Below are 12,034 nucleotides of genomic sequence, written 5' to 3' on the forward strand. Positions count from 1 at the left end.
TCCAACTGAATTTGCAATAAACCTTCAGAAACTTCACTCTAAACAGGCAGAAATCTTAATGCAAAAGCATAAATGAACCTGGTCCCATATAGACAGACTTTTCCTACCCTATCCTAGGTTTGAAAAGGGACATCTGATTAGGGTAAGGGCAGCAGGGGACACTGACTGTCCATCACACAATCCAGTTTATTCCAGATGAAACTTCATGTACTGAGATTGAGGTGGGGTTAGTTTTCATAAGTCTGGGAAAAGATTAGTTAAATCTCACTATAGCAGCTGGGACAAACCTATCTGCAGGAAGTAGAAACCCTAGGCATTCTTCCTCAGCCTGTCTTAACCAGCTCCTCTCTTTTCTATTTGGTTCAATACAAACCTCAGAAGCTGAGACATTTAGCTGGATCCTAAATATGTCCTTAGCTACTTGTCTTCACTCCTGCTTCGACTATGGAAAATTAAGTCAAACTTTTAATGATGGGTTCTAATTTTCCAGTAAAACTGAACTTGAGGTATTGAATTCTAAAAGCCAATACACGCCTACTCTGCTGATCCCTGATTAAGTCTTTACTAGTCTCAGTCATCAAAGAAAGGCATGTGTCACTCTAAATCTCAGATATATAGCACTTCATTCTTCTTCCACATTTTTCTTTGAGCAAGTTCCAGGATCAATTTTAGAGTTACATGGAGGATGGTGTCACTTACATGCATTCATTTACTCTTTTTCACATAAACTGTTAGTCTTTTCTGCAGAGCTGAGCAAATCAACAGTATTTTTCCCCTCTTTGATAAAAAAAAAAGTTTATTTTTTTTAAAACTGATGATGTGTCTGTAGTATGTCCAGCGATCCCCATCCTATCTACTGCTCATACTGCCAGGGTATAACAAAAATAAGCTTTTTAGAGGTATTGACATTGCAATCGCAGTTCAAAGAATCATTGGTAAAAGGGTAGTGGGATGTCTTTTACCCTCCCCCCCACCCCCAAACAAAAATTTAAAAATATATAGACAACCCAAATGAAATAAAACATAGCAAGTACAAGTTGGGAGGAATAGTTTTCTGAGAACTGCTTCATCCTGTCGGCATAGTACAAGCAGAGTACAAGCTTGTCCTGGACTTAATAATACCACCACAGAGCCCTTTTCAGTTACTGTAGCAGTCAGACTCAGTGTGAAGGTTGGCCCCATCCTTTTCATCATATTTGGATACATGAAATGTTGTTTTTGTTATTAGAGTATAACGTGTAAACTGCAATACGGATGTAAGACAGACTGGTCCAGAAATCAAAATGTGGTCCTATAAAGAAAAGGTTTCCTCTACTTCTGATCACCAAGACTTTTTATGAAGTAAACTAGAAAGTAAGATTAGATGAGAATACCTTGGTTTTGATCTAAGAGTCTCCTGCAGAGGAGGGTATTATTAAAATTTACTGATTATCTAAGGTTTCATGATAGGAAAAAGATGGTCATGAAAATACTTCCCTTTGTTACTGAACAGTGCCATATAAGCATAGGAAGCTAGTGGCCTGGAAACTTGCCACCACGTGGCTAAAAAATTTCAGTTACGCAGTTCGAATGGCAGCAGCTGCTTTAAATTTAAAGGGCAAGAATTAAACAAGCCATGACTTCAGTGGGAATGAAACGAGCCCTAAGTTTGCTTCTTCTATCCTCTTTGTATTTAGCTTCTCCTCCATAGCCCCCCTGTACGTCTCAAAAACACACAGAAACACATGCTGCCAAATCCAATGGCCAATTGTTTTTAAAAAGGGGATATTGTTCCCCTTTGGACTTAACTGTAGCCTCATCCTCACACTAGCCAGCACTTTTCAAGTCTGTATTTTCCTCTGCTGCAGTACATCCAATGTAATCATGTTTAGTACTTTCCAAACAACAAAGCAGATGTTCCCTGTAATGCAGTTTTTGAAGAATGCACATGAGGCTCAAGCCAGTGACAGTGTAATCCACCAAATGCCTGCAAAGGAATCCACACCCCCTCTGACTAACAAGTTTTCTTACTGAAGTCATTTTAGGGGATGCCAACATTAAGGATAAAATATGCAGAAAAAAGGCCAGATATTGCCTTGAGGGACCTACTCGTCAATGCACCAGAAACTACACAATGACTCTTCCAGAACTGGTGGAGAAGTGCACATGTGTAAAATATACCTTTTGCACTTTAAGACATTTTACCAGCAAACTGTTTCAAATTAAACCCAGATGAGTAATGGTAAAGCAATGAGGTTTTCCCTGGGTTCAGTAAAAACAGCTGCTATTGCCACTATTAATCATGTACGTGTGCATTAAAAGGTCTTGTATGTCTGAGAAAAGCATCTCAGTCAGGTAGTAGCAATGTACAACAGCTTCTGGGACCTTTGCCTATAGAAAAAAACCCAGACTGCTTGCTGACAATGCATGCCTTCATGCTACTTGTACTTGAATGCATTTATTCTGATGCTCTCATCAATAATATTTTAAAAATCAAATGCTTCATAACTAAATTCTCATATGAGTGAATAACAACACTCTTCCGAGTTTTATTTTATAACATGATGCTAAAACATATACACTCAACAACACTCAGCATACTACTAATTGCAAGACCACTAAACTGTAAGACTTCTTACAGCAAGACCAAAAAACAAGCCTTGCAATACCATTCTGAAAGGTACTGTGGCCCATATCTATCACTTTACCCTAAGAAAGAGTTTGTGAAGACTCTAGGTATTTCAGACCTAGAGTTTGCAAAATACATTTATTCCTTAATATTAGTAGCCCAGAGTTGGTTGTTTCAGCCAAATGTGACTGACAAGTCAGTACATCTCTGAAGTTTTCATGGGAAGGGAATTTCTGGTGCGACTGTATGAGTATTCACACTGTCATGAATAATTTTTTTGGAAAGTAGCAAAACATTAAAAGGCATTTCAGGTTTCGTTGTTTCTGGTTAGCTTTCTGATACTATAGAATAAGAAAGAGCTGAACATCACCTTATTTTAATACATACATTTGTGTTCTCTACCACAGGTACAGAAAATAATTACTTTCTAGGGTGCAGGGGTTACAAAGAGACTGATTGAACTAAACTTTGTACCTATTCCACATACCGGTCATCACCAGAGGTGAACTGTGAATACTGGAATGTCTTTATCTCCCACTTGCTGTGAGTCAGCTGCAAGACATGAAAGCCTAGAGCCAAAAGTTAGCTGTGTTAAGACCACTGGGTTTACACGAGATTGTTTTGTTTGGATACCTAGTTGGAGGACTTTTAACTTTTTTCATTTTAAAGCATGGAAGAACTGCTGCATGAAAATGGAATAGAAAACTAAAGGATTTCGTCAAACAAAAACAAAAGCCTGTTTCATAACTGCTTAGAGGGTAGAAGTCTGCCTCTGCACTGGTTAGCAGAGGATAAATTCTTTGTTCTGTGTAGCAGAGAGATACATAGATGTGTGTGTCCATGTGTTTTATCAGCAAGGCACTGACAACACTCATAATGAAACACAGAAGATAAACTAAAGGGCCCCAAAATTCCTGGACAACGTTCTCTCCATTTGATGAATTAATGTCTACAGCTTGAAGAGTATTTTCAGTACACCTTTTCTTTTAAATTAACCTAATCTCTAACGAAAATGTGGGTTCACACTTCAATCAGAACCAAGTCCGTTTGAGCTCCACTTGTCTCCAAAACAGGTCCTTCCTTTTAAGAGACAAGATAAGTCCTTCTACCACTGAGGGACAGGAAGACATCCAAGTCTCCAGGGCTAGATAGTCACTGTATTAGCAAATCTGGCTGGGGGAATGTGGATGACCATGCAGTCTGGAAAGCAGACCACTCCCAAATCATTGAAAGCCCTGAAGAGTACGATTGGGGACATAAACTTTTGTGAAGACTTGAGTGTGATGGCAGTTCTCACTCTGCCATGAATGCCATGAGTTCTCACAACATAGGTTTGATTCACGGCAACTTTTGGTGATTCTGAAATAGCTAACAACAGCTCCTGTGTGGGAGTCATGCTCTGTGTCCACCAGAATGGCGGTCATCCAAGTCTGCTAGTCACCAAGAAAAACATTTTCCCTATCACCCTATGGTCTGATCAGAAAGATTTTCAAGCCAGCTGGAGAAGTACAGAAGCATTTCTTATTTGCACATTTGGATATGGGGTAGAGTTTGAGGAGTTTTCTGGGGTTTCTCAGTGCCTTAACCATGTCTGGTAGGAGGCAGTGCTCTTGATCACTGATTTAGCAAGATTTATCTGGGAAGAACTGCCAATGTTTTCTTCCAAGAACATTTCTGCTAGTAGACCGGAGAAATATCACTGGGAAGTCTTTCAATTTGCTGAGGATGCACCTTTTTCCAGGGAGTGAAATTGCACTAATGTTGGAAATGCTGCACTGGTAAAGAGATACATGTTTGGGTCCAGTCTGGAGAACAAGAGACAATTTGAAACAGTGTCACAGTTTCTCCAAGAACATAACAGAGGTGAAAGGATGAGAAAAAGGACCTTTCTTAGTGGTTGTTGTTAGAGTGGCCTGACATTCAAAAGCAAGTACTCATCACAGATCTGCGGGATGGAAGAAATGGCTGACTTTTAAAAATTTTCATACACTGTTTACAAATGAACCCACTAATTTCAAAGTACTAGTGCAACTTCTCAGCGTTGTCCTACTAGGAGCCCTTCATGGGTTGCACATACTACTTCCATATGCAAGGGGACAAAAAAGATACAGAAATTGGTAACACCAGGAGACATAACCATATTCACAGAGCTCAAAGAAAATAGTAGTAAACTACTATGCTGTCTGATTTTTATTACTAGCGAACAAAGGATAAGAAAGGAGAAAAATGAAAAGTGCCAATAGTGTGTAGAAACACACTTCTGTTCAGCTTCCTTGTGTAACACTTAGCCTCTTACTATTTTCTTCACATTTTCCAGTCATTTAATAATTGGTGAGCCACACAAGGCTATCAGAATTGACTGACCTTTGTTTTGGAGATGATGTCCTTCAACAGCTTTACAGCCTACGCTTCTACTGATAAAGACAGAAATTGCCATCTTTGAGTTCGTTTGCACTTCACTTTCCCTATCTCTCTCAGAAAAAAATAATTCGCCTGTGTCTGTCAGTGAACCTACTGTAATGACTTGACTATTCTTCTCTGATGCTGCAGTCTCAGTGCAGGCTCTGCATGCAGACTGGACTGTGGTGTTGTCATACTATACCTGTTGGCCAAGAGCTGTGACCTAGTTCCAGAAGGAGAAGTTAGGTAAATTGCCAAGTCTCCACGTCGAGGGTGAGTAATAGTGATGCGTACAACAACATGCTCCAAGTAGATCACATGGTGGTTAGGATTATCAGAACAGCCAGTGGCTTTGTAAATTGAACGGACAATGCTGTCAGGTCGTATTGTTCTATAATATAAGCATATAAAACAACATCAGCATTTCTTGCTTGTTCTGTAAAATAAGACAACCACATGTTTTTTGCTTAGTAGTGAGTGACAGTGTTGGACAATTGTTTCTGAGAAGTCAGTAGCCTATAACCATTAATTTTAACACTTCCCAGCTGAAACTATCACCACAGGGTAATTATTTTACTGCAGCTAATGGCAACTACCTGGCTTTCTGTTAAGCATGTACATATGCTAAGAGGACAGCGAAATAGGAATAAGCCTTTGGGACAGAGCATTTTTGTGGATTAGTGGCCAGCTGGGAATTGTTGGGATTGTCATGGGATCACAGCTGGTTGTTAAGCCCCAGGAAATGCCTGGCATAACCATAGTCCTTGCTTACGTAACAGCGAGTATTACATGTTAACTGCACCAAACAGCATCTGACTCAGCTGGTTTAAATTGGCACGACATCCTTGCAGACTATACCAGTTATGGATCAAGCCTGTCAAGCACATTTATTACACAGTAATCTTAATGCTTTGAGAATGTGCCCTATGACTGATGTCGTCTCTGTATCCACAGAGTGCACATACACAATTTTGCTCTTAAACCTGGTTCTATGGAGATCCTATCCTAGCAAGGTGTTACAAAAGTCTTAGCCTCTGAGCTAGAGACTCTCTTGAGACTGTTTGAGAGAGACAATATCATACAGTATTTTAATGAAAAGAGTATTTGCTTGTTAGATCGTGGACTGATAAGTCTGTACTCATCTTACAAAGGTGACTGCAGTGCACTCAACCAAACATTCTTCTTTGGTGCATTATCTATACCAGAATCAATCATGATCCAGCCTGGCTTGTTTTACACCTTCAACTTCTGGGGTGTTCTTTAAACTAGGGCCTTTTTCCAAGCACTACAGGGAATGTTTACAGGCAAATGACCTGGCATCTGTGAAGGTGACAGGTCCCCAGCATAGCTTTCAAACCAACATATTATACACAATGCAAGGGAGGGGTAAATTATACCCAATTTCTTTCCATAAGTTTATGCCAGCAAGAGTTTTGGCAGCGGGTATTACTTGATTTGCCGATCTGTGTTCTCCACACACACATGCTGTGGAGGGACCGTTGTCCACTTTTCTGCTTCTATCACCATTGCTTCAGCATCCATCAGTCCAAATCCATAGAGGTGGCTCACTGCAAGGTACAAACAGAATGGCTGCAATTATAGCATAAAACCTTGTTTTTCATCATTGACTAACTCCAGAGTCACAGCCTAACAGGAGCTGCTTTTTTTCTACTTCTTCCTTGCTTTCACACAAAGCTCAAAAATCTCCTTGCCTGAAACAATAATGATTATATATAATTTATTCACAGAATCTGTTCACTGCTTTATTGCAGAAGTGGCAACTGACCATCGTGACTAACACTGCCTTACCATGAGGACTGTGGACCAGAACTGCAGAATGCCAGGCAGTACAATTGCCTCTGTATGACCCTTGCCCATGTGCCTTAATTCAGCCCAGTTCCTCTTATATGACATGATAAAAGGTATAAAGAATCAGAAAAGCATTATTTCTGTTACTGAAATACCCAAACATGTACATAAATATTGAAGGTAACAGAGACAATAAATTTAAGAAGGAACGGACTGTCTTTTGTAATGGCTGTACACTCTTAACTTCCCTGAGCCTAAGCAGCATGTGGATGTTCTCCTATTCCTTTATGCAGTATGGTTGCCACTGGCCAGCCCACCAGCTAGATCCAACATCTCCCTAAAGCTGTTTGCATGATGAGGGTGAAAAGCAATGGTATTTGAAGTCCAGGGCCCTAAAGATAATCTGGTTCTTATGCACAGTCTGTGTCAGAAGGGCTCCTTCCTCCACCTCCTTTGTAGATCTGAAGATGTAGGACAGATCTGCAGATGAAGTTGGTGCTGGAGAGGGCTGTTAACATTGCTGTGGACCTCTGATATTACCTACTGCATGCATTTCACACACAATGGTACTAAGCATCCATGCCTGGAGGTTATCACTCTGTTAATACTCATTCATGGATATTTCATCCTCACTTCTATCTGCCTTTCCTGCCACAGAGAGCCAACAATGGTTCCCTTGCAAGAAACTCAGTGCCTAGTAATTTAATGTCTGAATGCCTTCTACTCAAAGAACCAGAAGGCTTTAAAGCATCATCTTTCTTAGGATACGAAAAATCGAACTTTGAAATGCCCAACACCTAGACAAGGTGAAGTATTTCCAACAAACTTGTGTCAATTCTGTATCTTTCACTTTTTTGTTATTTTAAGAGTATTTAACTTGATGTAAGTATTTCAGGAGTTCCAGCAATCCACAAAGGCTAAAAGTTTCACTTCCTAAATCAGCTGTATATTTTTGGTTCCTGTTCCAATCAAAACAGAAGCTTGCAAATGGATTTTGATGAATTAGAAGAGCTGCTAGCCATGTTGTTTTATTGTGACAAATGAGTGTTCTTGGTAACGTTCTGACAGGAGAAGGTGAAAGAAAAAGGCTTCCAGAGGGAGGAGTTTAGATCACAAATATTAATCAATTTTGCTTGTTACTACAGACAGTGCTACCAGAAAACCCTCAGAAAAACATAAGTGCTATTTCAATCAGTAATGTGATGAGGCATGGTGTAAGTCTTTCCAACTGCACTTTGCAAAGGGTTTGTGAAAGCAGCCTCTATTCATTGCCAAACCAGAATTCAAAGGTCTCCATCCAAAAAAGCCCCAACCTTGTCAAACAAATAACAGTCTAAAGCATAAAAATAATCAGTACTTAAGGATCCCATCTTCCAAATATGGCAGTATCTAATACTGTCTGAAATTGCCAGCTGAGGAGGGTTCCTCAACGGAAAATACCGCAAGGCGTAACAACTGTTTAATGAACTGGTTTTCTTCCCATCTCCTTCCCCTTCAGCCCCAAACTGTAGTGCACATAGCATGGAAATGTTCATTTGGAGAGAATCAAACACAGCCCTTCTGCCAAATGAGGCAGGTACCATTTTCAGAAATTAAACACAACTAAAATAATTAAATTTGGCCCTTTTCAGCCTTATGAATTCTTTTTAATGTATTCCATAAACAAATAGACAGGGAAAGAGATTTCCTATTTTCACACGTGGGTGGAGGCAGCCAGAAAAAGGGCAAGGAAAGCTTAAATAGAGAAAATGTACTGATGGAAATCCCTTTGGTTATGCATCTGCTGATGACAGCAAATTTATCTGTGAAGTCATTTGTCTGTTCTTATACTGCATGTATTGCTCTGATATTTAAAATTTTAATTAATAATCATTCTGTCTGCTGTGAAGAACAATGGGAGGAACAAGAGTGTTAACTCACACAGTCTGTAACTGTGCACAGCTACTCTGTATAGTACTACATTTAAAGAGTGAGGGATTAAATTTTCATGAATGGAAAAATCTGTTGAGCTAACCCATGGAAAATGCATTTTTAATTCCCGACAAGTAGTAGCTTGCATTGGGTTAGCACTCAGGATGTCCAATTGTATAACTGCTGTGTGTTCAGCCCAAATACCGAGCTCCAAGAACAGCCAAATTTCTCTTCAACTCACCTCTTCTCACCTAGAAATAAGGACAGAAGAGCACCTAACATTGCCACCACCAGGCAGTGACCTTCTGATGGAAACTTTTAAGACACTTTACCCTAAAATTTTTTTGCTCTGATATGCACAGTAAAAATACAAATAAAATCTGGAGAGTGAACTTTCTCTCTTTCCCACCCTAAAAATTACTTGGAAGATAGAATTATGTTCATTTTTCATTCAGGAGAAAAAATTGCCACCCAAGGTTATATGATTGTGTTAATTGTCCACGGTTCAATGCTTAAAGTCTCTTGCATGAGAGCAGAGGTGGGAGTGAGAAGTTCTGCACCTGCTGGCTTTTTTTCCCACAGCTGAAACAGAAGTACATTTTTTTCCCTGAAAGGCCTTCCTATTGAAATAAAAACTTCCTGACAGTCAGGGGTGCTCCTAAATCCTTCCACGTGGGAAGCTTCCAGGCAGCTGACATTTGGCTGTCTGCAACGTTTGCACTTCAAAGCCCTTGATCCAGTAGGTTGGTTAGCAGCTGCAGGTACCAGCAGAGACCCATAATTTTCAAAGACTAAATAATAGCAATTTAGGAAAGAATCACAGAGTTAACAAAAGTAGTTGATCCCATGTGTCTTAGAGAAGAAAGCAGATGTTTCCTACTGCCTTCAAATTGCTCCCCTTCATCTTTGTATATACTAGTACTGCTGTGAACTCTATGCCAGGGTGCCTCTCCCAGCAGTTAAAAAGGACCTTAGTGGTCCACATGGGACCACAAATGTCTTTGGGGAAACATCTGGAATTGCCACTGATTTGTATGTGAATCATACTGAGCTCACTTCTGCTAACCCAGATAGAAAAGCAATATTTGAAAGGTACAGATGATTGCAGAGCGAGATAAGATGACTGCAAGTGCAAAATGCCCCAGGACCTTGCACGTACCCACCTATGTGCTCTACATTATCGCTGCTGTGAATTGCTACTGGGCTTGGTTGTTGCTAGGAATCATTGAGCATGTCAGAGGAGGTATAGGGCTGTTTTGTAAGAAGATATTCGCCTTTCAGAGACAGAATATGATTGTGATGCTAGCGCAGTGTAAGCTGCTGACTAAGGAATAGACTGTTGCTGTTGTTGAGCTGAAGGGTTGATAACTATGATCTCCTTGTGATGAAGGTGTCCATGGTGTCTACTCATGCAGCAAACCGATCCATTCCTTTTTCTGCAAAATCACAGGCATACACAGAGCTTCATAGATGTAAGACAAGTTTCAGAGAACTTGACTCCTGCCACACAAAGTAAATATTGAGTTTTAGCTGGCCTCTTTACTCTTCTTTCATTAAAGAAAATAACATTTCTGGGAGCTAAAGTCCATTTATTTATCCTTGGAGCAATTAATCTATTAGCGCACCATGAAATCAGGGCCTGCTTGGCTGCTGGATAGACTTGCCTGGCTTTTTCATAATCCCTTTGTTTTTGTCTGAAACTGTTATTGAAATTTCAACAACTTTCTCACTTATATACAAAGAGTATGTAAAGCTACCACCAAATCTAAAGGCAGCATGTATATCCCACTTGACTTGACTAAGAGAAATATGAATGGCTGCTGTTGATAAATCATAACGCAGAATCGTGCAGACTCCAGGAAAACTGGGCCCAGACACTGAAAACACAACACTTCCAGTGCTTCAGTGCAGCTAAATGTGATTTGTTAGGCTGCAGTTTCATTGCCTGTCATCAAGATGTCTCATCAGTAGCTTGGATGCTAAGCCTCCCTTGTTATTTTACTCATCTGACAAAAAACATTGCAGAATATTTTCTCCCTGCTATATTTTCAGCCTTTAATTTTCTGTTCTGTGAAAGCAGTGTTGGAAATGTAAATATTTTGTATACACATATCAAATACTAAATCAGGAGAGAAATGGTAATAACTTCAGCTTGTCAAATAAGGAATATGCAGCTTTCGTAAACTAGATTCAGCTGTTTGATATGTAAATTATTATGGCTTGTTCATTTATGTTATTTTAGGATCTTGAGCAAGTCTCATCCAAAATAAGACCAACAAAATAATAGTCTAAAATGCCCCTTATACTGTGGTTTTCTTAAATGTTGCTTAGCAAGACTAGAAGATGTGAGACTCTCAAGTTACTCATCCTATAAACACTTCAAACTGACCTACACCAATATTTCTTTTATATTTGACATTTTATTTGAAAATATAAAGTTGTAATTTTATGTTACTTTTAGATTCTGTCATTTGCTTAATACATCAAAATGCTTCAATCAGGACTGTCTAAAGAAAATTAAGAGACAAAAAAGGAGAAATGTTATGACACATGGCTTAAATTATTTTAGTTTTGTTTTGTCATGTCTGAACTAAGAGAACATTGATCTTGAATAAGAATTCATCTTGTTTCAGCCATATTCCCATTTCGTGTCAACCTATGACCAGTAATCTGTGATAACTGGATGTGATTTCTGAAACACATAGCTGCTTTGCAAGCCAATAACACAACCGTGCAAGAACATTCTTTTTCATTGTTGCTTGTAAAACCAACTCCCTCATGCTTTTCAGATTAAGCACACTATTTGTATTTTTATATTTTACACAGAACCAACCACTCAATTTTTATACTTAAAGACAAAGCAAACAGCAAACTCAGTACTCCCTCCCCACAGAACTCCCTTAAATCCAGGTATTTTAAAAACTCTGAAGGATAGTAGAAGATTGAGTTCTTCCTTGTACCATCACACCAGAGAAGGATAAAGTTGCCTAATAGATTTGTCTTAAAAGTGGCAGCTACAAAGATGCACAATGAGAAACTGAAGGGTGTCTATATCATAGAATCATAGAAGCCCAGAATGGTTTGGGTTGGAAGGGACCTTTAAAGCTCATCTAGTCCAACCCCCCTGCTATGGGCAGGGACACCTTCTACTAGATCAGGTTGCTCAAACTGACCCAAACTGACCTTGAACACTTCCAATGATGGGGCATCCACAACTTCTCTGGGCAACCTGTTCCAGTGTCTCACCGCTCTCATCATAAAAATTTTCTTCGTTATGTCCAATCTAAATCTACCCTCTTTCAGTTT

General features: G+C 39.5%; 1 protein-coding gene across 4 annotated transcripts in view; it reads right to left on the minus strand.

Moving 5' to 3' along the window:
- The window catches only part of PCSK5 (proprotein convertase subtilisin/kexin type 5), a 257,528-nt gene that overhangs the window by 88,163 nt on the left and 157,331 nt on the right, over positions 1-12,034 (minus strand). For 2 of the 4 annotated variants that reach the window (XM_074855002.1, XM_074854999.1), the window contains exons 11-12: positions 6,459-6,576; positions 5,211-5,399 (exon numbers count right to left, since the gene is read on the minus strand). The exons of the other annotated variants lie outside the window; for them this stretch is intronic. In XM_074855002.1, the coding sequence (XP_074711103.1) occupies positions 5,211-5,399; positions 6,459-6,576 (307 nt within the window). The remainder of the gene's footprint in view (positions 1-5,210; positions 5,400-6,458; positions 6,577-12,034) is intronic. 4 annotated transcript variants of the gene reach the window in all.

This window comes from Strix uralensis, chromosome Z (assembly GCF_047716275.1).
Source record: "Strix uralensis isolate ZFMK-TIS-50842 chromosome Z, bStrUra1, whole genome shotgun sequence".
NCBI lineage: Eukaryota > Metazoa > Chordata > Aves > Strigiformes > Strigidae > Strix > Strix uralensis.